Below are 25,360 nucleotides of genomic sequence, written 5' to 3'. Positions count from 1 at the left end.
TGCATACATGTACACTTCTGCACGGACACCAACTATGCCCGTCTATGAATCCCCTCTGCTCTCTGCCAGCCCATCCCGGACACCTGAGGCTCCACTTTCTGTAGGAGTCTAGCTGTGTCCTGTTGAGGCGGAGGAATGGCAAACAGACCCTGTGATAAGCTTCTTTCCTTTAACGTAACTCATGCTGTTTATCCAGCTCAGCACTGAGGCTGTAGCACCACAAGGATATGTCAAACCTGCTGGTCTATCCCTGTGATGCCTTGGATGTTTCTGTGCATGCTGGCCACATGCACGTGGGCATGTTCTGGGGGCTCCCAGTAAAACACTTTATATGGAACTACACATCGGTAACTTTTAAGGAACTGCTAAAATGTTTTCTGACCCTCACCACCCACCTCTGAGTCTTTTCCTACATCCCAGGAGGAAAGCAGCTACCAGCATGGACTATTTTACCCCATGCATGCAGTAGTAACAGACACCAGGCCCCTTCCTTTACCCTCACAGTTACTCAGCTAAGGTGTGGATTCAATGTGGGCTTACTCAGTATTTACTAAACTTATAACAACGCTGAAGGTGCAGGAGAAAGGTCACTCTGACAGTCTTTTAGCAAATATCTCCCTGAACCAAACTGAACAACATAAAAGGGATTCTACTTTCAGAACTCTAAAGAAAGAGTCATGGGTGAAGTCAGAGACAATCACAGAAATACTTTGAAATTGGAGCAAAGTCTGACAGCCAACTTTCCCAAAGGTATCGCCTCTGCAGACTTGATTTGGGCCGACTACAGACTGCAGCACAAAGCAGTTGTCAAGATACACAGGGAGAGGAACTCATCCTCGGCTATTTCCTCACACCAAGTAGAGACCAAGTGAGAATCCACACCACTACCAAGGTCCCAGTGGCCACCGTCCTGCTGTCCATTTACAGATGTGTGGCTAGCCCATTTCATGCCTATGGCTGTACCAACATTTACAGACGTGTGGCTAGCCCAGTTCATGCCTATGGCTGTACCAACATTTACAGACGTGTGGCTAGCCCAGTTCATGCCTATGGCTGTACCAACATTTACAGACGTGTGGCTAGCCCAGTTCATGCCTATGGCTGTACCAACATTTACAGACGTGTGGCTAGCCCAGTTCATGCCTATGGCTGTACCAACATTTACAGACGTGTGGCTAGCCCAGTTCATGCCTATGGCTGTACCAACATTTACAGACGTGTGGCTAGCCCAGTTCATGCCTATGGCTGTACCAACATTTACAGACGTGTGGCTAGCCCAGTTCATTCCTATGGCTGTACCAACATTTACAGACGTGTGGCTAGCCCAGTTCATGCCTATGGCTGTACCAACATTTACAGACGTGTGGCTAGCCCAGTTCATGCCTATGGCTGTACCAACATTTACAGACGTGTGGCTAGCCCAGTTCATGCCTATGGCTGTACCAACATTTACAGACGTGTGGCTAGCCCAGTTCATGCCTATGGCTGTACCAACATTTACAGACGTGTGGCTAGCCCAGTTCATTCCTATGGCTGTACCAACATAAAGCGAGGACTTCCGGCTACACAAGTTCATTCTCCCACCTCTGAGACCAGAAGTCTAGAATCAAGGTGGGTTGGTGGCACTCCTCGGTTTGTGGCCTAAGCTCTAGGGCATGGTCCTTCCTTGTCCTCCAGCATCTGTGGCCCCTGGTTTGTGGCCACATCACCCCACTTTCCACCTCCACGCACCCACACATAGGCTTTCTCTCTTTGGCTGTCTCTCATACAGACACCTTGTCCTTGGACTTGGGGCCCCTGATAGGGACTTTCCCTCAATTACAACTACAAAAGCCCCATTTCCAAGTTATATCCCAGGTTCCCCATGGACACACCAACCTGTTCACTGTGTGATCTACCCTAGTGCAAAGGACAGCAGGCTTCCGCTGGCCTGTTGTAGTAGGACCCACCTAAGCATCGTAAGGGGCTTTGCCTTTCCCAGCAGCCACCTGGCCACCAGGCTTCTGACTCCCCCTTTCCCCACCCCTTCCCCACCCTCCCTGTCCCTATCCAGAGTGTCAGCGCAGTGCCAGTGCAGAAGCCAGGCAGCCTATGGCAGCCTGAAGAGACGGCCATGTGTGACACACACTCTTCCCAGAGGGATATATTTTGTGCCCACCAGGCAGAAGGAACCCCAGCCACAATCTGAGAAAAACCATGGACAGACAGATCAGTCCATGTCTGAGGTGGGGAACAGAGGAGACCCTGTGCATCCAACACTTTTTCCTTCCCTTCCAAGGAGAGAAAACTTAAAATGTATTTTTAAAAAAATGGGAACAGGAATCATGGCAACTCACCCCTCCATCTGATCCACCTAGCGAGAGCCCCTTCTCTGCTATTCTGTGGGGGAGAAAACCTTAAATCAGAACTTAGTTGACAGCATTGTCCATAAAGTACCTAGGCAAAACATCAATCAATATGATAGTGCCCTGTTTATAGGCTCTGCTTGTTTAACGATTATGATGGAAACAAACTCAAAACTAACTTTCTAAGCTGAGGATACACCATCCTCTCGCTACTGACACACGGCCTGCTTAAAAAACACTGGCCTACGTCCTCACCACAGAAGGTGCCGCTTAGTTTGTCTGTGACCTGACAGCTCCCAGGTCAACAGAGACTTGGTAGCCACAGCTCAGACTGTAAAAGAACCACGCCAGCCCGGAGAGGCCCACCCTCCTGAAGAGCATCTTTGGCAAGGCCACCCAGGAGCACTCGGCTCTCAGTAAAGCACTGTAATCCTCAAGTATGGCAGAGATACAGGATGAGGGTGGGGAGAAGGAAAGAAAGGACAGGCTCCTTGCAGGGCATCGTAGCAGGACCAGCATGAGGATGGAGGAGAAAGGGACTCACGGTCCAAATGAAGGGTCGCATGTCGAATCTGACAGCTGGTCAGAAAACCTAATCTTTCTTTTTAAGATCTTGTTTTTAAAACCCCCACAAAGAAAACTCCAGCACCAGCTGCTTCTGAGAAAGCATTCATGAACCACAGAGGGGTGAAATACTATCCAGTGGTTGTCAGCTGAGGCTGGAGGAGGCCATGTCTTCACAGAAGAGTAAGCTTCGTGGAGGGGAGGCTCGATCAGCAGAAACACTGCAAAGGCCACAGCATTTCCTCCAAGGAAGGAGGAAATAGGAAGCCTGCCCTTTGACCCCCCAAACCCTCGGGGATGATCCACAGAACCATGAGAGTTCTCTCGACTCTGTTGCTGCCCTGGCTCACTCCCCATTCACTGCTATACCCATGTACGCCCTGGGCAAAGTGCAGAGATGTGTGGGTACCTGCGAATCTGCTCCGCCTCCTCCCTGGTGATTACCATGTCAGTGACCCCTCTGCCACACTTCCTGGGGGTGCAGCCTGCAGGACGAGAATCAAGGAGAAACCCTGACTACCAAAGCCACTGCCCTGAGATCATGGCTGAGCTGGCAAGGGCCTCCGCTGTGACTAGGGGGAAAATTTGGTTAACACACCTAGTTAAAAGTCAACTTCAGATAAACAGTGGTAACTTTTCACCAGAACTGTGCCCTGTGCGCAGTCTTAGAGCTCACATCTCCTTCCCGCCAGGTGTCCTGGGTTTCTCACAGACCCACACTGGATAGGCTGATCCCAGCCCAGTCGCTGCCCCCACACCCTGGGGAAACAAGGAAACCTCCAAACATTGCATTGACAGCTCCGTTTTGCTTTGTCTTGTTTGTTAGAAACATGGTCTCGCTATGTAGCTCATGCTGCCTCAAATTTCAGAACTTTCTGCCTCGGCCTCCTGAGTTCTGAGATTACAGGCCTATACTAGCACACTAACAGTCTGGCAACATTCCTTATCTTGCTTGTTGGTCTGAGCGCTCTTAAATACCCCCTGGAAAGTCTGGCACAGCCCAAGCTAAACCTGTCATTCTGGTCACTACCCTTCTCCAGGACCACAGCGCCACCTGCCATTCTCAACTCTGTCTCCTTCCACCTTGGGGTCATGCAGACACTGAGAGGAAGGAAGTCAGAAGCAGCTTAGGTGGGGAGAGTGTGATGGGTGGGGTTCGCGGCCGGGGAGAGATGGCCAGGATGGAGTGAGCTCTGTAAAGCTCTTACCGATGAGATGGAACTGTAAACTCTGGGGGTCTTCCTGCAAGATATGCTAACTCTGGATGGGAAGCTGCCATTTATTGTTTGTGTGTGTGTGTGTGTGTGTGTGTGTGTGTGTGTGTGTGTGCGTGCGTGTGTGTTATAAATTAAGATGTTTGAATGAAAAAGTCCTAGGATAGAGCATCCAACACAACAGAAGCATGCTTATTTTACTGACTGCTGAAGGAGAAAGTCACGCACCCTTTCTCCTTGGCCACCCAGTCCACAGAGCACTCCCCAGCCGTCTCCCATTGGACTGAGTGCTGAGCTCTTGTGTATCGCAACAGTGCCCCCTAGTGGAAGAACATAGATTCGTTTCTTCATCCAAGTCCAAAACATTACTTTGAGTAAAAAATAAACCATCATGTTGTGGAATATCAGTTTAAGATGTGCTACATTTGTTTATGCTGTGGAATATTTATTTAAAGATGCAAAGACATGTTCCATTCTTTTATGTTGCATTTGCTTAACTCTGTAAAGCTGTGTTACTTTGCCTGTCTAAAACACCCGATTGTTCTAATAAAGAGCTGAATGGTCAATAGCTAGGCAGGAGGATAGGCGGGGCTGGCAGGCAGAGAGAACAAATAAAAGAAGAAGGGAAGAAGAGAGAGAGCAAGAAAGGGAGAAGGAGAGGACGACGCCAGGGGTCAGTCATCTAGCACACAGCCAGCCACAGAGTAAGAAGGAAAGCAAGGTATATAGAATAGAGAAAGGAAAAAAAAAACCAGAGGCATAATGTAGAAGAGAAATGGTTAATTTAAGTTAAGAAAAGATAACTAGAAATAAGCCAAGTTAAGGCCAGGCATTCATAAGTAAGAATAAGTCTCCGTGTATTTATCTGGGAGATGGGTTGTGGGCCCCCAAAGAGCAAAGAGGAAAAAAACAAATAGACAACTATACCATTCTTATGGTTTATTTAGAGCCAGGTCCTGCTGCAGAACAATCCTTTCATACACTGTAAATTGCACTGTGATTTGTTCAATAAAGAAGCTGACTAGCCAATAGCTAAAAAGGATAGGTCAGGCAGGAAAACCATACCAAGGACACTGGGAAGAAAAAGGCGGAGCCAGAGGAGTTGCCAGGAGATGCTCCAAAACAAGCTGGAGGATAGGTAAAGCCACAAGTCACATGGCAATATGTAGAATAATAGAAATGGGTTAATTTAAGTTGAGAGAGTTAGCTAGTAACAATCCTAAACTATTGGTCAACTATTTAAAATTAATATTGAGTCTTCATGTCGGTTATTTGGGAACTGTTGGGGGGGAGAACATCTGCCTACAAGACCCAAATGCTACAGTGTATCTGGGGGATACAAAACATTCAGGAAAGCAGCAGTCCAAGAAGGCCTGCACCCCACTAGATCCATCAGGCCCAGAGATGTGTGTTCCCCAGGGTGCTGTCTTCACCTGGTGCTGTGGCCCTGACTCTGTGGCTCCTTCTCTATTTCCCCTGGGCTCCATTCTGTAACCAGCTGGCTGCTCCTTCCTGCCTCAACCGGGGCCATAGGTGGAGCTGCAGAGCTGTGACCTAGGATGACATTCTTCCCATCACACTTTCTGGGCGTTCCTTACCATCACCTTGGTCTCTCACGTATCATCCTCATCTTTCTGGAACTCTTTTTTACATTTATTTATTATTATTAGTTATTATTATTACATTTATTATTTAGAGGTCAGAGTTGGTTCTCCTTACTCTTGATTCTCTTCTACCATGTGGGTTCAGGATATTGAACTGAGGCCGTCTGACTTGGTATTACGTACTTTTAACTGCCAAGCCATCTTGCTGACCCTTTCTCACCTTGGTAATTCTGTTACTTCTCTGCACACCGCCTCTGGGCACAGAAGCTTTCTAAGATGCTGTCTACACCAGAGTGGCACCGGAGGATGACCCTGAAACCTCTTTACTCTCCAACCCAGTGTGGGCTTGCCAACCTGGGAAGGGAAAATTCGTCTCTGCCCAAATATGCCATTTTTCAACCGATTCCAGTTGTAGCAAAAAGCAATGTTGAATTTCATTTCTGTCCCTTTGACTTCGTGTATATCTGTATGTATGTGATTGCAGGTGCCTGCAGAAGGAGGAGTTGAATCTCCTGAAGATGGAGTTACAGGTAGTTGTAAACTGCCTGTCAAAGGTGCTAGGAACTGAACTCAGGTCCTCTGGAAAAGCAACAAGTTTTCTTAAATATGAGCCATCTCTCCAGTTCCCTACCATACATTCTTTTATCTTTTTCTTTCTTTCTTTTCTTTTCTTTCTTTCTTCTTTCTTTCTTTTTTTTTTTTTTTTTTTTTTTTTTTTTGGTTTGGTTTTTTGAGGTTTCTCCTGGCTGTCCTGGACAAGGCTGGCTTTGAACTCACAGAGATCCACCTGTCTCTGCCCCTCAAGTGCTGGGATTAAAGGTGTGCAGCACCACCGCCCAGCTTGTTTTTCCCTACCAGTCACTATTGAGAAACCTGTGGCACATACCTTCAAATCTTCGGTGACCATCATAGTCCTCCGAGCAGGGAACCTCAATGAACCTGCCCTCTAGGACCTCGCCACGATGGGCCAAGACTTCAGCCACATCATCATTGGTCCCCAGACCACTCCAGAGCAGGAATGTGATCAGAACAAGGCCGACTCCAAGGGCCACAGTCCTCAGCCATGTCCTCTGTGACTGCTGAGGCAGCCGCTCCTTCTTGGTGCTGAGAATAGAAAACACAACCACTGGATGCAGCTATACAGTAAGTGTGCCGATCAAAACCACAAGATGTTCACACTGGATACCACCAGCCGTGGGCTGTGCCTACACTGACCTCTGATCAAAGTGGATGGACCCCTATCAATCTTGAAATATTGCAGGTTCCCATGGGGCTGATTATGAAGTTGGTACTGGGAAACAGGAATATCTACCTCGGTCGACAATCCACCCAGCTGATCAGGGTGCCCATTATGTACCACCCCTCAGAGGAACTTCCCAGGCAGTATGCGGCCTTGTCTTCTCTGATCAGACAGGGCTGAGCACTTGCTTCAATGGACAAAAAACATGGGTTGACCACGGACACTTCCTGCCCAGCCCACAGAGTTCCGATCTGGAGGACTGCCACGATCTCTAATTACTCTCCTGCATCCCTGTTTGATTGCCCCACCCCAAGTGTGTGTCTCTACAAGAATACATGTGTACTTGAACCAACTTACGCGAATCAAATCCACTTAAATCATAAATCTTGGGCCAGAAAGAGCACAGAAGAATGTCAGAAATGATGTATAAGTTAAGATGTCCTGATGACCCAGTTCTGTGTGGTCCTGATGAAGGTGTGTCTGTGTCTCTACAGATCTCTGTGTATAACTGGGATATATGCGTAGTGCTGTCCAGGAAAGGTCTCACGGGCCATAGGTCTTGAAATACACGCAGATTTGTCAAGAGCTAGGTCCCTGTCCCCAAAGGCTCCATCCTTTGGATTCAGGCATAGGTTTGTCAGAGACCCACAAGGTCAGTTTCGGGCAGGTGAAGTATGAAAGGCAAACCCACTCCAAGGATGAAGCTCCCTGTGGGCAGGGTCTGCAGAGCTCCTTGGTGGGCAGCCACGCGGACATCCCACCGTGGGATATTTGCAGCAGAATACTCCAGACCACGTGCTCTCTCTAAGTCACGCCCGCCTGATCACACTGCAATAGGGCTGGACCCATCCCACCCCATCCCTTCTTGTCACGACCACGCCCACTCCTGCCACGCCCACCTCCCGTCAGGCTCCGCCCCCGGAATAGCCACGCCCACACGCCACCGGTCAGGCCCCGCACGCTTTTGCGCGCGGCCTCCCGCGGTCGTCGCTACCTGTTCGCGCGCCGGCGCTCGGCTGCACTACTTCCCTCGGGAACTCTGGGTGGTCCCCTCCGCTGAGGCGCCATTGGGCCTGGCCGCCGCGGAGCCAGGAGGGACACGAGAGCCGCTAAGCCCGGGGCAACAGCCGCGACAGCGAGCGCGAGGCGGACGCGGTGCGGGGACGCGGGAGCGACGCGCTCGGCCCTCGGCCGGCTCGCGGCCAGACGTGAGCAATCGGAGGCCGAGTGGGGGGGCGGAGCCTTCTCGGCCCTTGGCGCCGCTGCTCCGGGGCGTCTTTGGAGGTGCGCGTCCCCCCCGGAGCGGTGCCGAGCAGTCTTGAGGCTCCGGCGTCGGTGAGTCAAGCCCGCAGCCGGATGGTGGGCTGTACCAGGATGGCCTGCCTCCCACGGCCGCCAACCTCTTCCCCCAAAGCCACACTGGGAATCCGGTCAGGGACTTTGAACTGCCAGACCTGCCTCTTGGACTAGTATTTCCTGGCTGCGAGTGGGCGGGTCGGGGCCCCTAAAGCTATGTCTTTGAGTCCTTGCACAGGACCAGCAGGTGAAATTATGGAACTGAACTGAATGCATCAACTCCTTTCCTTTATAATCCTTTGTGGTTTTGTAAAAGGTATACAACTGTTTCTTTAAGTTCCTGGCAGCTTTAGTATCTTCCAGAAATTAATTTTAATGCAAACTACACTTAGCTCCGGCATGTGTAAAGCTTATTCCCTTTTCAAATTATTATTATCCCCAGGGCTCTGGCATAGGGAGCAAGTGCTGTACCGTGGAGCTAGCCACACTTCCTATCCTCCCCCCCCCCCCAAATTATCATTGCCTTGTGTTTTCGGTACTAGGAATTGAACCTAAGGCCTTATGCATGTTGGACAAGTGTTGTATCACTAAACCATATCCCCGGACTTTGTTTTACTTAATAAAATGGAGACAGGGTCTCATTAAGTTGCCAGGGCTAACCTTGACTTTCCTTTATAGCCCAGGCAAGCCTTAAACTTCCATTGTTCCCTCCTCAGGTGGGGGTGGAGTGGGAAAGGTGTTACAGGTGTTTGCCACTGCTGGGCTTGCAGAGTTTTTTTGGTTGCTGTAAATCATAATTATCTCACAAGGAAATCAATGGTATTCTACTTGGGGGCAATACACAAATACTATATTTGAATACGGAGATAAACTTTTCGGTTTATTTTCATATTAGTAAAATGAGTTTCCTCTGGTGTAGTAGAGCAAAATTGGCTGTTACCAGAACTGAAAAAGAAAGGGGGGGAGGAGCTGCCTCTGCTCCTGGGTTGTAACTTGAGCTCTGTCCACCAGGAAGAAGTCCCACATGAAGATCCTGTCATAGTAGTTCACAAAAAAAAAAAAAAAAAAAAAACCCAGCATGTCACGTGCCACACCATTTAAGATGAGATTCGTTCACTTGGACCTTAAAGGAGCACCTCCAAAGGTTTCGTACCTCTCTGAGGTAAGGACTCCATCTGCCTCTAGAGAAGCACTTTTTCCTCTGTGGCAGTGGGTACTGGTGACATAACCATGGGGACCATGGATCAGACAGGGTGGTGACAGAGCATAGATTTTTCTTTTCCTCCCATTGCCCCTCAGAACCAGACAGAACAACCAGGATGGCACAAAGAACAGAAGAAACCGCTATGTCTTTGTTGGGACTGAATTGTATCCACCAGAAAGAGAAATTCAAGTCTTAACACTTAGTGCCTGAACAATGACCTGACCCGAAAACAGTCCATAGAGAGTTGGCCAGTTAAGATGAGGTCATACTTGATTTCTATGAGTCTGAATAAGAAAGGTGGATTAAGGGGCTGGAGAGATGACTCCATGTTTGAGAGCACTGGCTGCTCTTCCAAAAGACCCAGGTTCAATTCCCAGCACCCACGTGGCAGCTCATTCCTGCCTGTAATTCCAGTTTCAGAGTATCCCACACCCTCACACAGATATACATGCAGGCAAGACTCTAATGCACATGAAATAATAAAAAAAGACACATGCAGGCCAAATACCAACGCACATAAAAATTAAATGAATAAATAAGAGTTACTTTTTTTTAACAAGAAGTTTATTTAAACAACAAGACGCTTGACTTGAAGGGAAAACTATCTAGGATCATTTGTTCAAGAGTAATTTATCCCTACTTAAAGACAGATTACCCTACATGTAACAGCTATGTACAAAAAAGTTATAAAATTGTCCTTGGTTTTACAATGATAAATGAAAAGCATTAAAATTCTCCAATCGAACAAGGTATGCAAGGATTTTGTGGTTGGGTTCTTTGTTAAAACATTGAGAGCAGGGGCTGGAGAGATGGCTCAGCAGTTAAGAGCATTGCCTGCTCTTCCAAAGGTCCTGAGTTCAAATCCCAGCAACCACATAGTGGCTCACAACCATCTGTAAAGAGGTCTGGTGCCCTCTTCTGACCTGCAGACATGCACATAGACAGAATATTGCATACATAATAAATAAATAAATATTTTTAAAAAAACATTGAGAGCAAAATAACTTCCTGGAATATAAAGACAAGAGCTGAATGAGCATGCCTCTAATGGAGCAGGGGGTATGCTGAATGAGCATGCCTCTAATGGAGCAGGGGGTGTGCTGAATGAGCATGCCTCTAATGGAGCAGGGGGTGTGCTGAATGAGCATGCCTCTAATGGAGCAGGGGGTATGCTGAATGAGCATGCCTCTAATGGAACAGGGGTATTTTCACAGAACCATACTTTCCCCCGGACCACCTCCATCTGCTGTCAATCAAAACAGAACATTGGCCATTTAGTTTAAAAAAGAAGGGAAAAAAAGTGCAATATGCTTGTGCACATACACCAGTTACTCTATGTACAATAAAGAAACGGGCACAGGGAAATGAAAGAATAGAGAAAACTATACTGCAGTCGTCAGGATGTGGTGGAACCAAATTGCGGCTTTCTAATCGCGAATGTATTCTTGGTCTATAACAAAATTCTGGAGTAAAGTAGCAGGTTCCCTTTTTAGTAGACACCTGTCTGCTGCTGGAACACATCAACCGTATCTTCATCCTCCATCTCCAACTGTGCAGGTGTGTCTGTTTCGTTGATTGGCTGCCCATCAAACCGGAATCTGATCTGCCTCATTGACAAACTCTGTCGTTCACAATAGGCTTTCATTAGTTTACTAAGTGGTGTATGCCTCTTAATTTTAAACTGCACCATAGAGCCATCCTGCCCCGCCACCTTCAAATTAATATGGTCGTTGTTCTCGGTCTTGACTCCTTCCTTGGGTTTCTCATCGGCCATGGCGAACGCCCAAGTCTCCTCAGCTGCCGCTTCGCAAAAGAGGCACCAGGTCCGCACTGAAGGAGCCAAGAGTTACTTTTTAAAAAGGTGAATTATGTGTGAGGTATATGTTTTGGGGAAGCACACTGTACACTTACCCATGTGTGTGCATGGGGAGATCAGAGGTCAACAACAGATGGTTTCCTCTGTCACTGTATTTTTGGGGGGCCGGGACAGACACGGGAGCGATAGTCACACATCAGTGAACATGAAGGGTAGTTTAACTACAGTGAGCTGGAGGGACTTTCCCATGAAGCCTTCGGAGAAAGCGTGTCCTGCTATTTCCTGGCCTCCAGAACTATGAGAGAAAACCCCTGCTATTTGAAGCTATTTCATTTGTGATCAGTTCTTACAACCGTCCTCGAATACCAATACATTCTTCAGCATGAACACAGTAGCGCTCATCTGTAATCCCAGAACTACGTGAGACATTGTCTCAAAAAAGAGGTGGCGCTTGGCCTTGGTAGTAAAGACCTTTAATCCCAGCACTCGGGAGGCAGAGGCAGGCAGATTGCTGTGAGTTTAAGGTTAGCCTAGTTTATAAAGTGAGTTCCAGGACAGCCAAAGCTGTTACACAGAGAAACGTTCCCTGTCTTGAAAAAAAAAACAACAAAAAAGTATTCTATACCAAGAGAAAAATAAACATTAGCTTATGATATATGTTTATACAGCTTAACAGTGAAAACCTCTGAACTAAGACATGAAAGCCCAGAGTCTCCTGTGTCTGAGGTTCCGGCCTCCCTAGTCTCAAGCTCTCAGACATCTGAACAACAAATGGTCTTTCCCAGCCCATGACAGCAGAGCTGCCCAGGTGGTCTGCACTGACAGGAGGGGTGGGAAACTAAAGAGGAAGCTAGAGGCAAGAACACTGGGGAAACATGCACACACCATCATTTTACTTTATCTCAACTTGGGTGACTGAGTTAGATTACTTCTCAATGGTCAGATGGCCTCTGTGATTTGCTCTCACTTAATACCCATTTTGTGACCCATCCACAGCTAATTTTCAGTCCTGAACTGATTTCGTTGATTCGGCATGCTTTAGTACTTTCCTGTATGGGGCTGGTCCTCTTCCAGTGAACCTGGGCTCGATTTATACCACCCATATGGCGGCTTTTAACTATCACTGCAGAATTCAGAACCCTCACACAGACATACATATAAGCAAACACCAATAAAATAAATGTTTTAAAAAGAAAGAAAACAGTCTCTCTTCTCACTGTCCCTGTGTGTGTGCACACGTGCCTTTTTCTCTTTCCCCCTTCTCTGTCTCTGTCTCTCTCTGTCTCTGTCTCTCGCTCTCTCTGTCTCTCTCTCTCTTTCTCTCTCTCTCTCCCTCCTTTAATAAAGCTTTATGCCTATAAAAAAAAAAGAAAGAAAACATGTTACATGTCACAGAAAACATTTGGATCCTTATTTGGAGACTGATGGCTGTTTTGAATATGGATAGTGTCTACGCTTACACTGTGGTTTTTGTTTTTTGTTTTGTTTTTAAAATCACTGGCCTTGACCTCAAACCAGAAAAAAAGTTCCCAGTTAGTCTGTATAGAAGCAATGAACAGGTCCAAAACTTCCTAGAGATAGGGAATTCCTACCCATCACAAAGATCGGGAAGGAAGTGGTGAAAACGAGAGAAACAAGCTTTGAGACTTCTCACCTTCCTCTGCACACACCCCACCTGCTCTTCCTTCCTAGAGGCTGACCTCATCCCCAGAGCTGCTCCTGGTGCCCCTGCTGCTATAGCACACAGGTTCTTGCATTCGGCCCCTCTGGCCTGGCTCCAGGATGTCTCCCAGCTGGCACAAGTTCCCCTCAGCTGAACCACTAGAATTCATTGTTCTTTGGTAACAACTGTTGAATGGCACATTACACTCCTGTGCTAAATAGGTATGTTGTTAACCAAGAATTTGTTAGGCAAAGATCAAATACACATTCCAAATTTAAAGTTTGTAAGAGAGAAATATGAATATCAGTTCCTATCCCTCTCCAGAACTTAGAAAGGAAAAAGGTGCACATTCAGCTAAGTCCTTCGTTGTTCAGATTGCCACGTTTTTAACACCCTGTTTCTCTCCAGGTTTTTCCTCTATTCCACGCACTCGGTGCAAATGGTCTCCTCATTGAGTATGAAGACATGTTTCCCTATGAGGGCCGCCTGATGCTGCTGCGGGCCAAGCATGCGTACAGGTATCAGAGTAGCAGAGGAAGCCGGGTGGGCGCGAGGGCCTCCAAGAAGGGTGGATGACTGGAACCTAGCAGTTTACACTGCTTTTCTCACTTTCTGAGCATATGTCTTTATATAAGTAGGTTATAAATTAAAACATGTAGCCTGGTGTGGTGGCTGACACCTGTACTCCCAGCACTTGGGAGGCTGAGATAGGATGATTTTTGAAAGTCAAAGGTCAGCTTTGGCTGCAGAGTGAAATCCTGTCTCAAAAACAAAGCTGGCAAGGCAGTGGTGGTGTAGCATTTAATCCCAGTGCTTGGAAGGCAGAGGCAGGTGGATCTCTGTGAGTTTGTGGCCAGCCTGGAACTACAAATTGAGTTCCCGGATAGCCAGGATTTTTACACAGAGAAAAAAAAACAACAAAATGGTGGTATACAGGCAAAACAGTCATACCAAAAAAAAAATATTTTAAAGATTTATTGTGTATACAGTATTCTGCTTGCACGCATGCCTTCAAGCCAGAAGAGGGCACCATATCTCATTATAGATGGTTGTGAGCCACCATATGGTTGCTGGGAATTGAACTCAGGACCTTTAGAAGAGCAGTCAGTGCTCTTAACCCCTGGGCCATCTCTCCAGCCCCCACCTCAAAAAAATTTTTTTTATTTAAGTAAAACATCGAGCGCCTGGAGGGATGTCTTTGTGTATAGGAGCACTTACTGCTTTTACAGACGATCTGGTTTGGTTCCCAGGACTCAAGTCGTGTCTTACAACCACTTGTAACTCCAGGGAATCCAATGCTATCTTCTAACTTCCTCAGGTTTCCACGGGCACATGGCACACACACACATGCAGGAAGTATTTTTTAAGTAAAGCATACACATTAAAGGTAGTCGAGGCATTTAAAAGGGAAAATGAACACCTGCTCTGACCCTATGGGGAAGAGTAAGACGTCATGGGCGGCTGGAACTGGGCTGCTTTTAAGGCCACAATTGGATTTTTTTCTTATGTGTTTATGTGTCTGTCTCGTGTGTGTGTGTTTGCATTCCCGTGTGTATGGGTGGATGTGTGCAAGTACATGTGGAGGCCTGACATCCCAAGACTTTATCACTCTCCACTTTATTTGTTGAAGCAGCATCTTTGGTTGAATCCAGAACACACCATTTTGGCTAGTCTGGCAAGCCAGCTTGCTCTGGGATTCCCTATCTGTGCCTTCTGAGCACTGGGATTGCAGATGGACCACCATGCTCACCCAGCACTTACCTGGGTCCAGGGATCTGAACTCTAGTTCTCTTCCTTATGCAACAGGCATTTCAACCACTGAATGAGCTCCCCAGCTTCTCACAGTTTGATTTGAACCTTGGAATGTATAGGCAGGTGGGAAAATACTAAGCCTCTTATAGAAATCAAGATTAAAGCAACTTTGCAATGTCATTTTAGTTACAGAATTGGTGAAGCCGGGGATGTAACTCAGTGGTTGAGTGCTGGCCTAGCATACACAAGGTATTGGGTTTGATCCCAAGCAGAGGATCGGGGGTATAGATGTGGTCATTCCTGATTCTTTAGTTAGGCATGGAATAACTGCCTATACTAGTCTCGAATGGCCCAGGCAGGAGCATGGACTGCCATCCTGTTTCAAAAAGTCCCTAACAAACCAAAGGCCATGTTCTGTGGCTGTGGGAAGTGACCACCATGCTCGAGGGCAGCATGACTCTGGGTGTCCAGTTCTCCAGTGCACCTGCACCTGGTGTGGGTTTGCCTGCTTGTTGTGCTTTGCTGTGTTCCAAACAGTGAATATTTGTTTGTTTTTCAGAGTAAAATAAAATCAGGGAATGAGGGGGCTAAAGGGACCCCTTCTTAGGTTAAGGCTATATAAAAGCAGGTGAGTAGTTAATTTTGCTCCTGGGCCAGTCTGTCAACCCCTGTTGTGCAGGATGACCCTGTGACCAGTCCATATAAGATGCAAAGGGGTGGGAAGGACTGGCTGGACTGACACAGGCCTCTGTGCTCTTACCACTCCAGCCCCTCTGAAGTTGCGGAGATCCTGCGCCTGGCCAAGCTCAATGAGCTGGAAGTGGTTCCATTGGTGCAGACATTTGGACACATGGAGGTGAGTGGGAGGAGTGAAATTACTGGTGTGGGTGTGGGTTTCAGAGATTGGGCTTGGGCTCCAGTGTGAGGCAGTGGGGCCTGACAGGATAGGCATAGGCATGCCCCTGAGCCCCTGTTCTCAGCAGCACCAGCCTGTCAGCAGCCAGAGAGCACACTTTTGGTCAGAGCAGCTCTGCTAGGAAGGAAGGAGGGAGGGAGGGAAGGAGGGAGGGAGGGAAGGAAGGAAGGAAGGGATGAAGGAAGGAGGGAGGGAGGGAGGAAGGAAGGGATGAAGGAAGGAAGGAAGGAAGGAAGGGAGGGATGAAGGAAGGAAGGAAGGAAGGAAGGGAAGGCAGGCAGGCAGGCAGGCAGGCTTGCATTTTCTACTTGTATCTTTTTACCAGTATTCAAAATTATTTCTCACATGTAAGACAATTGAGAAGCAAACCTGGTGTTGATTTAATAGCTTGTAGGATGCAGTTGCAGTCACTCCTCTACAATAAAATTTAAAAAGAAAAAAGGACTGGAGGGGCTGGAGCTGTTAAGACCACTGGCTGCTACTCCAGGGAACCCAGGTTTGATCCCAGCACGCACAAGGCTGCTCAAAACTGCCTGTGTCTCCAGTTCTAAGGGATCTGATGCCTTCTTTCTGGCCTCCTGGGCACTAGACATATGTGGTGCACAGACCCCTAACCCTAAGAAGCAAAACACCCATGTAAGTAAAAAGAAGCTAGAGATATAGCACAGCTAGAGATACTAGTAAGTCATCTAGTAAAATAACTTATTAGCACGTGCAGGCCTTGTGTTAAAGTCCCAACACCACGGAGACAGAGAAGGAGGAGGAAGGAAGGAGGTGGGGAAAGGGAGAGGGAGGCAAACAGGGAAGGGAGAAGGGAAGAGGCTGCTGAGGAACCAGCCAGAGGGATTATGAACCCAGCTCAAGCAGAGTTAGAGGCTACTGCCCTGCAGGCTCTCAAGTTGTCTCAGCTTCGGCCATCTGGAAGAGACAGGAGTGGCCTTTGCAGGCCACCCAGCTGGCCCTCAGGCACACTGTCAGTTAAGCAACATAAGCTTGGAACTCTTGCCAGGGACATCTTGGGGACCAGGGTCCTTAAGCACCAGCTCCCCTCTTTCCTTGTCTCTCCATAGTTTGTGCTAAAGCATGCGGCATTTGCACACCTCCGTGAAGTGGCTGTCTTCCCCAACACCCTGAACCCTCATGAGGCTGAGTCTCTAGCATTGGTAAAAGATATGATTGAGCAGATCATGGAGCTGCACAGGGGTGTCCGGTGGCTCCACATTGGCTGTGACGAGGTGAGCACCTTTGCTCTCAAGGTCTGCAGCCTCTTTTCTTCAAAGACACCTTGTCCCATGTCGTGGCTTCTTTCTTTTCTTCTTTTTTTTGTATTTATTTACTTATTTATTTTATGTGTATGGATATTTTGCCTGCATATGTATCTGTGTACCATGTCTGTGTGTGCCTGGTGCCTTCAGGGGCCAGAAGAGGGTGTCAGGATTACCTGGGACTGGAATTACAGATGGCTGTGAGCCACCCTGTGGGTGCTGGAAATCAAGCTGGAGCCTCTGGAAGAGCTTCCAGTGCTCTGAGCAATCTCTCCAGCCCCCTCTTTGTTTTCTTTTGGTTTAATTTAATATAAAAATTTTTGAGATACAGTTTCATTACATTATCTAGGCTGGTTTGAACTTTTGATGCTTCTGCTTCAACCTGCCAAACACTAGAATTACAGGCATGTGCCACTGTGCCAGGAACTATGGATTCTTTTTAAATAGAAATATAGTCCAAATACTAAAGAATAAAGGCAGGGATTGCCAAGGAGATAATCCTAATTAGGGACCTATTCTAGATGGCATCCCTGGCGAGGAGTGCCACCTGGCATAGGGCAGTTGCACAGAGCCCAAGTGAGGTACCCGTGTGTCCAGAGGGACAGACTCTTCACTGCCTCCTCCTCCTGCAGGGACAGAGCCAGTCCCAGCTGTGAATAAATCCATGCCCTTTCAGACTGTTCTAGCAAAAGAAACGCAGTTTGAGGTGTTGAGAGGAGAAAGTGTTGTTATGTTTGGGTCTCTGTGGTGTGTCCTCTTACCTAGCTGCCCAGTGGCTGGCCTCTACTCCTCTTCCCATCTGGCTGGATTCCAGATGTGGGCAGTACTGGAGGAACTCCGAGACAGAGACCGCAGCCTGGGTCTGCAGGCGGTCAACTCTGAGATTTCCTCCCCGCCACGAGACAGGGTTTCTCTGTGTAGCTTTGGAGTCTGTCCTGGAACTTGCTGTAGACCATACTTGCCTCAAATTTACAGAGATCCTCCTGTCTCTGGCCTCCCCAGTGCTGGGATTAAAGGCATGCGCCACCATCACCCAGCTGAGATTTCCTCTTTTAAAAGAAAATTAGAGCTGGACATGGTGGCTGACACCTGTAATCCTGCACTTGGAGGCTAGGGCAAGAGAATTGCCACAAATTTGAGACCAGACTGGGCTACACAGCTTGGGCTGTGGTATCTCAAAATAAAGAAATCTGAAAGTAAGATTTGAGGATACACACTTGAAACCTAGCACCTTACAGCATTGAATTACAAACCAGCCTGGGCTACAGGAAATCCTGCTTCCGAAAAGAAGAGGAGGGGGGCTGGAGCACTACTGCTCTTCCAGAGGACCAGGGTTCAATTCCCAGCACCCACATGGCTGCTCACAACTAAACTTACACAAGTTTAGTTTCAGGGGCTCTGACATCCTCACACAGGCATACATGCAGGCAAAACACCAATGCACACAAAATAGAAAAACAAACAGAGGAAGAGGAGTAATAATACAATCCATAATCTGTGTGTGAAGCCCTGTCTCAGAAAAAAAAATGTGTATGTACATTTCACAGATTTGTGTCTGGCTTTTTCTTTTCTTTTTTTAAATATTTATTTATTATGTATACAATATTCTGTCTGTGTGTCTGCCTGCAGGCTAGAAGAGGGCACCAGACCCCATTACAGATGGTTGTGAGCCACCATGTGGTTGCTGGAAATTGAACTCAGGACCTTTGGAAGAGCAGGCAATGCTCTTAACCTCTGAGTCATCTCTCCAGCCCCTGTGTCTGGCTTTTTCATTCCCATTGTGAGTGCAGGACAAGTCCCATCAGCATTATCACATCTGTCAGGAATAGCCATGGCACAATGGGACACATACCCATCCACTCTTCATTGAGTTAATAGGGTTGTCCTGGCTCCTAGTGACCTGAGCAGAGCTGCTTTGAACCCAAAAGTGAATCCAGCCTGAGAAAGGCAGTCTTCCTGTAGAGACCAGGGAGGCTGAGCTCTGTCTTAGTCTCCTCCGTCCAGATGCAATCCCATCCTGTTTCTTCCTCCTAGGTCTACTACTTGGGCGAGGGGGAGACCTCAAAACAGTGGCTACAGCAGGAACAGAACAGCCTTGCGAAATTGTGTCTGTCCCACATGCAGGCGGTAGCCAGCCATGTGCTGGCACAGCACCCTGGCACAACACCCTTGGTGTGGGATGACATGCTACGGGACATCCCCCAGGATCAGCTAAAAGGTTGGCAGGGCCTGGTGGATGGGGGCTCACATGTGGCTGCCCAAGACCTCAAGTCCCAAAAGCCTTGGAAATGAGCTCCTAATGTGTGTGCTGGGTTTAGTCCTCCCTTCAAGTCACCACACAGCCTTGCAGGAGTGTGGGCCAGAAATTGGTGTGGCTGCCAGCAGGCCCAGCGGGGCCGTGGGACTGTCCACTGCTTCCAGGGCTTTTGAGAGCCCATGTGTACCTTGTGACCAGCCTTGTAGATGCCAGGGTTAAAAGTTCACACTGTCCCAAAGCTTGGAGATGAGAGCTGAAGAGTACCTTCTCCAGCTGGGGAGACAGCACCTAGACATGGCACCTAGCTCCACTGAACCCTGACCTTCTCCAGCCTGGGAGTCAGCACCTAGACACGGCACCTAGCTCCACTGAACCCTGACCTACTCCAGCCCGGGAGTCAGCGCCTAGACTTGTCACCTAGCTCCACTGAATCCTGAGGCTGTGCCTATACTCTGTGAGGCTAGTGTATGTTTTACATTAATGAGTTAGAATCAGCTCCTATTAGAGATGTGTTCCAGTTCCCTGAGGCCGCAAAGCCAGCAGCTCGGAGGAGAGTGTAGGAGTCCCTCCTCACAAAAGCAGGCAGCTACAAACATCATTTGTAGCTCTGTAAGATGTACTGAGAACCCACTAGACCTGAGAAGACATTTATTTTCCCACTTTAACATTAAAAGAATATGCCAGAGGTGAGCATGGTGGCACATGACTATAATCTCAGTACATAGGAAGGTGAGGCAAGAGGATTGGATTTCAGGGCCAGCCTGGGTAGCAAAGTGAGACCCCTGTATAAAACAAATATGTATAAGGAGTAGGGGGGTGACCTGAATGGTCTTTCCCACACTCATGGCCTTGCTCTGTTGACAGCCTCTGGGGTGCCTCAGCTGGTGGAGCCTGTGCTCTGGGACTATGGAGCTGACCTGGATGTCCACAGCAAAAGTCAGTACAGGTTGCTCATGCAACGTTGCTCATGGTGCATGTGCCTGCATGATTGTTTCCTAGTCCTCCATGACCCTGTAACCCGAACTGTTCAGCCTGGGAATATGGGCTCCTCATTTGGCCGACCAGCATAGAACAGAAGGGCCATGCAAAGCCCCTGTGCTGGCACGAGATCCCTTGCTGGCTCCAGATCATCCCAGGTTCTTTCCAGCTCTTCCTGAAATGTTTATTCCCAATGAGTGGTAAACCCCAGGCCATATGGGAATGGAGTCTCCTCTCTGCTAGGTAGCAGCTCTGGGCTGCTCTGGTTAGGCTGTGTATCCAGGGCCTCTCTCTGTAAGAGCTGCTCATCGACTTGTTTTCTTATCTAGTCTTCCTCATGGGAAAGTACCAGGAGTGTGGCTTCCAGAGGCTGTGGGCTGCCAGTGCCTTCAAGGGGGCCACAGGGGCGAGTCAGGCCCTGCCGCCTATTGAGCACCACGTTAGAAACCATGAGCAGTGGCTCCAGGTGGCAGTCAGTGGGCCAGTGGATACTCTGCAAGGAATCATTCTGACTGGCTGGCAGAGGTAAGCCCTCAGGCCGAGTGTGGGGAGCAGTTCCCCTCACCCAAGATGGCAGCCTGTCAGTGTTGGCCTTGCCCCTTCATGTTCTTCATTCCCTCGTGGCTGAGGAACCACAAGCACGCGGCCCTCTAGTCTCTCTGGTTTGCATGTTCCATGAATGATACCGTATGTCTCACGTAGCATGGCATGAAGATTAGTTCTAGTTCTTTTAGGATGTCACCCCTTTGAAAAACAGAATGAACCCAGCCTTTGGTTCTGGCCAAATCCTAGCATCAGGTTCCAGCCTTTGAGCTGGACCAGTTGAAGCTGGCAATTTTGCTAGAAGAGCTAGAAAGGTGTCCCCTGGAGCCTTCACAGGTTCCAAAAGGTGACTACAGAGCAGGGTTCTCAGCCAGGTGAGGTTGTCTAGTGTGCTTTTCAGAGTTGCTCATGGCTTCAGTCCATGTCTACTGGTTGGCTTCAGAAACTATTCTAGATGGTTCATGAAGACTTATCAAGCTTTTGCCATTCCAGTAGAGTGCACTGGGGTGTGAGTTAAACCAAGACTCACACAGAGTGAAGCCTTTCCATGCCTTGCATAGTGGCCAGTGACTCACAGAGGTAAAGGAAAACTGAGGGGGCTGATGTGATCTCTCGTCCCTGGCTCTTTCATCAGCCGTTACCTGTCACACTCGAGGAACATCTCTCTGCCCCTTACATCTGCCCAGCACCAGAGGGGTCAGATGCCCACTCTACCCCGTTGACCTGCTGGGCCTTAGGGGAAAGCATGAGGTGGATAGACAGGATGCAGGCCACAGAAAAGGGGTAATAAGGACTACAAATGCTCACCTCCAGTGGACACTGTGGAGTGGACCCCACACAGGCTCCTCCCTAGGGGCATCATAAGAAACCCAATATAAAATCCCATGACATGGAACCCTGAGCCAGGCTGCCCACAGTGGGTCTCAGCCTTGGGACCCCTCAGACAGGAGGAAGAGCACCCAGATCATGGCACCTTCATGATAAGACGAATTGAGGGCTGTGGCGCTGAGTACTCTTCTTCTGGACATAGGTACGACCACTTCTCTGTGCTGTGTGAGCTGCTTCCCGTGGGAATCCCTTCTCTGGCTGCCTGTCTACAGTCACTTGTGCATGGTACGTCCCAGCCAACAGTTTTAGGCCTTTCACCTACCCTTAGCCATACAGGAAGTGGGAGGCCAGGTGCTGGTTTCCGTTGACCATTCATCGGCCTGCTCCGTCTGGACTGCAGTCCTTTGCAGGGGAAGAAGACTCGTGTTTACAGTCTGTCCACTTACTTGTCTGCCACTGTCTGGGATTGCCTACACCCAGATCCTTAGCCTGAGCCGCGGGTAGACTAGGAAGTTAGAACAGACATGCCCCACAGACTTAGAAAATCTACATAAGAAATTCATGCCTCAGGTGCAGATGCAGAAGGTTCTCTTTGCTGTCTGAGTGTCCTGAGATGCAGACTGCAGAACTGGGTGCCCTCACTGCTGCAGGAGCCCCTTATCCCAGTGCTCCTGCGCCCGGATGGCCTAAGGAAACAACTGGCTGCAGGAGACAGGCAGGACACTGCTCAGAGCAAGTGTAGGCAGTGGGCCTTGGTGAAGTAAACCATGCCCATTTAAATTATAAGATCATGTAGGAATTTACAATGCTCAAAGGATGGCCACATGGACAGGAGAGCTCCCCCAAACATTTAACAACTATGGGGTAGAGGAAAGATGTAGAAGTGGTCTTATTTTAGCTTTTTTCTGTCAGTTGTTCATTGTAAATGTCTAGAATGTGCAGAAAGACAAGCAGACAGCCCTCACCAGTACTGAAAAGTCATTGGTGTTAGTGGTGTTGACTTTAGCTCTTCCTGTTTCTGAGGAATGATTGTACTGGGACCTAGGCCTCCCAGCATGGAGAAGGAACTGTCTGTCAATGGCTTCCTGCGACAGCCTCTCGTGCTGACCTGGAGGTGTGTCTGCCCTGGTCTCACACCCAGAAGTTTGTTTGGAGTGCTCTAGAGCTCTCTGCCCATGACTGACCTGGACACTTGCGACGTGGACTGTGTGGTGAGGCCACGGGCTCATGCACATAGTACCTACCGCTACCACCACGCCATTCTTGGTGTGTAGGGAGGCCACGGGCTCATGCACACAGTGCGGCTACCACCACACCATTCTTGGTTCAACCCCTGATCTTAAACAAATATCTCTCACATGCTCAATGAAAACACAGCCAGCGAGCCTGGCTGGGGTCCCCTGAGATGCTGTGCCTTTTCACCCATAGCACCCAAAGGTCAGGAGGCCCCTCTGACCACTTCTGCCTGTGGGTGGTTTCAGGAGGCTTTGCTGAGGATGTTAAGCTGAGAGTGGAGCACTTCCTTGGGGTTTCAAGCCTGGAAATAATGGATACTGTGAGGTAATCCTATCCTACCTGGAATGCCCCACCCCTCCCTCCTCTGGGGAACACCATCTCAGTGTGACTCTCTGGCAGTGAGGGAGCTGGCTCCTTCCCTGGCAGTGACATCCATGCCCTCGTCACACAAGTAAGCCTCCACCTGCGCAGCTCTGTGGATACACTTCTGGAAAGGAACAGGTAAGCGGCTCCATCTTCTCCCGGCATTGTTCTTTACAAAGATTTTCCTAAAGTTTCTCCCACAGTTAACTCTTATCCGCTGCTGGCTCACTAACTGTCAGGATTTGCTCCAGGTATGTCACTGGCTGGTTCAGCCCCTACCACCGCAGGCGGAAGCTTATTCACCCGGTTATGATCCAGCATATACAGCCAGAGGCGCTCAGGTAGCCACCATCATCACATCCTCCCAAGTGCTCAGTCTCTGAAATATCCTGTCCCCTTTATGAACACACACAGCAGCCATGAGTATGGTCATCAGTGTTAAGGCAAGAAAGTTCTCCAGATACTGCTGCTGTGGACCCTGGATGAACTGACAGGTCACTGCTCATTAGCACTGCCCCTAATACTAGAAGCTAAGTGGTTCCTGGCCTGAGACATCATTAGCCACTCAGATGGACCCAAGACTCATCTTTGGAGTCAGGCCACAAATGGTCCATGGTGGCCCTGTAATTCCCTGGTGCAGCCTAGCTGAGCACCCTTGTGGCTGGAACCTCTCCTGGTTCAGGACTCTAAGCTAGGCTAAGAATACACTTGTGCTGAGTCCAGTGTGCTGCCAGCAGCAGGAGCCATTCATGCCAGGCAGTGGTACTGCTAAAATACGACCAGTCATTCATTTATTTTGTCCCAGTGGTAAACTGAGGCATGGAACAGTACTGGCTCTGGGGGCTGAGAACATCGTTTAGTTATGTAAACTTGAGCTTTAGCAGGAATTCTCATCAAGTCGAGCTCACGGGTGCTGTTGCCCGCAGCCTTCTGAGCAGGTGGAACAACCTTGTGCAGCAGCTGGAGGTGGCCCTGCAGCTGGCCTTCTACCCGGACACCATAGAGGAGTGGCTGGAGGAGAACGTGCTTCCGAGTATGCAGCGACTGCAGGGTCTGCTGCAGGACCTGGGTGAGGCGTCTACCCCACTGCCACTGCCACCACCCCCCAGCTCATGCTGGGACACAGGTCAGAACCCCTGAGGGGCTGGGGTCCTGTGTATCAGCCTGGACAACACCAAGATTCCTGCCTCAATGCCCAGCCACGTGGGGCCTGTGATCTTCCTGCTGAGCCTGGACACCTGTGCAGACAGGCTCCCAAACTGTAAATAGTAACCTTAGGCAAAGCAGAACCCAGAAAAAGGCACATGGAGACTCATTTGCAATTTGCATGTAGAGCTTTATTATGAAATAAAAAGACCAGCAGAAGCCTCACTTAGCGAAACTTGAATCAGCATTTTGCCACCACCCTGGCTCATAGAGGGCTTCGTTCCTTCACCCAGGAATGAGTCCCAGCACTGGGAAATACAGGAAGGGATAGGACGGCACCCAAGAGACAGACCCCTCCCTGTCTAAGGGACCTTAAGAGCCTGCGGGTGACAAGTCAAAATCCACCAGCTATGTTTCACACTTCATTTGCAAAGAAAAGAAATTGTCTAATGTGACCATTGAAAAAACTCATTCTGCCAGGCAGTGGTGGTACACACCTTTAATCACAGCATTTGGGAGGCAGAGGCAGACAGATCTTTGCGAGTTCAAAGCCAGTCTGGTCTACAGAGCAAGTTCCAGGACAGCCAGGGCAACACAGAGAAACCCTGTCTCGTAAAACAAAACAAAACAAAAGCTCACTTTGACATGTTCAACTATATTCCCCAAGTCAGAACTGGTAGCAGTCACTTCAAAGAGACCTGTTGACGGTTTTGGCCTAACTACTCCTGTTCAGCCCAGTACAGTGGCCTCAAGGCTGCCTTGACTCCTTTGTCTCTGTAACTCCTCAGTTTCCCAGTTCTACCTGGCCAGGCATAGGCACGCAGCTTTGGGGGCTGTGTGTAGACCAGAGGCCCACAGTTTTCAGGCCTGGAAGCCAAGCTTCCCAATAACTTAGTGAACACTGTACTTGTGAGGGACTTGAGTCCCTCGGAGAGAACTAAAAGAGCAGAGAAGGCCATCAGGGGCTGGAACAGCTTCTGTTAGAAGAGGCCATGCCCAGGCTGGCCTTCAACTTTCTTCCTGCCTCACTTGTAAGGCTGGGATCTGTAGGGATGTGTATCACGTGCCTGTCTTCCCCAGGTCTTTCCAAGGCTTGGGAGGCTAAGACTCAGTTTCTGTAAAGGAGATCC

At 48.8% G+C, this 25,360-nt stretch overlaps 3 protein-coding genes across 7 annotated transcripts in view; 1 reads left to right on the top strand and 2 right to left on the bottom strand.

The window, feature by feature from the left end:
* Positions 1 to 8,392, bottom strand: part of Ogfod3 (2-oxoglutarate and iron dependent oxygenase domain containing 3) — a 29,503-nt gene extending 21,111 nt beyond the window's left edge. Inside the window, exons 1-4 of the mRNA XM_038325700.1 lie at positions 7,962 to 8,392; positions 6,614 to 6,831; positions 3,319 to 3,394; positions 2,337 to 2,379 (exon numbers count right to left, since the gene is read on the bottom strand). Of these exons, the coding sequence (XP_038181628.1) occupies positions 2,337 to 2,379; positions 3,319 to 3,394; positions 6,614 to 6,831; positions 7,962 to 8,035 (411 nt within the window). The 5' untranslated portion in view covers positions 8,036 to 8,392. The remainder of the gene's footprint in view (positions 1 to 2,336; positions 2,380 to 3,318; positions 3,395 to 6,613; positions 6,832 to 7,961) is intronic.
* Positions 7,919 to 24,451, top strand: Hexd (hexosaminidase D). 4 transcript variants are annotated; one of them, XM_038325697.2, is made up of 14 exons: positions 7,919 to 8,302; positions 9,279 to 9,425; positions 13,355 to 13,464; positions 15,467 to 15,554; positions 16,685 to 16,849; positions 18,914 to 19,097; positions 20,001 to 20,072; positions 20,444 to 20,639; positions 21,688 to 21,770; positions 22,509 to 22,599; positions 22,914 to 23,045; positions 23,121 to 23,222; positions 23,336 to 23,425; positions 24,011 to 24,451. In XM_038325697.2, the coding sequence occupies exons 2-14, from the start codon at positions 9,342 to 9,344 to the stop codon at positions 24,222 to 24,224; spliced, it is 1,611 nt and encodes a 536-aa protein (XP_038181625.1). In that variant the 5' UTR covers positions 7,919 to 8,302; positions 9,279 to 9,341; the 3' UTR covers positions 24,225 to 24,451. The 4 variants fall into 4 exon arrangements, with proteins under 4 accessions (XP_038181625.1, XP_038181624.1, XP_038181627.1 ...); XM_038325696.2 differs by having other exon boundaries at positions 9,275 to 9,425; XM_038325699.2 differs by lacking the exon at positions 16,685 to 16,849 and having other exon boundaries at positions 9,275 to 9,425.
* Positions 10,957 to 11,241, bottom strand: LOC119811730 (small ubiquitin-related modifier 2-like). 2 transcript variants are annotated; one of them, XM_038325706.1, is made up of 2 exons: positions 11,088 to 11,241; positions 10,957 to 11,030 (listed from the first exon to the last, which is right to left on the bottom strand). In XM_038325706.1, exons 1-2 carry the CDS (start codon positions 11,239 to 11,241, stop codon positions 10,957 to 10,959), a joined length of 228 nt encoding a protein of 75 aa, XP_038181634.1. The 2 variants fall into 2 exon arrangements, with proteins under 2 accessions (XP_038181634.1, XP_038181632.1); XM_038325704.1 differs by having other exon boundaries at positions 10,957 to 11,241.
* Positions 24,452 to 25,360: the final 909 nt, after the last annotated feature.

Source organism: Arvicola amphibius, chromosome 4 (genome assembly GCF_903992535.2).
Source record: "Arvicola amphibius chromosome 4, mArvAmp1.2, whole genome shotgun sequence".
Taxonomy (NCBI): domain Eukaryota; kingdom Metazoa; phylum Chordata; class Mammalia; order Rodentia; family Cricetidae; genus Arvicola; species Arvicola amphibius.
The sequence above is the reverse complement of the archived record's forward strand: the minus strand, read 5'-3'. Positions and strand labels throughout refer to the sequence as shown.

Excerpts from the sequence above, each read along its gene's own strand:
- Hexd (XM_038325697.2), top strand. The coding sequence starts at position 9,342 with ATGTCACGTGCCACACCATTTAAGATGAGATTCGTTCACTTGGACCTT. Across the intron at positions 19,098-20,000 it reads CCCCCAGGATCAGCTAAAAG|CCTCTGGGGTGCCTCAGCTG; the intron begins GTTGGCAGGGCC and ends CTCTGTTGACAG. Across the intron at positions 20,073-20,443 it reads CCTGGATGTCCACAGCAAAA|TCTTCCTCATGGGAAAGTAC; the intron begins GTCAGTACAGGT and ends TTTCTTATCTAG.
- LOC119811730 (XM_038325704.1), bottom strand. The coding sequence starts at position 11,241 with ATGGCCGATGAGAAACCCAAGGAAGGAGTCAAGACCGAGAACAACGAC.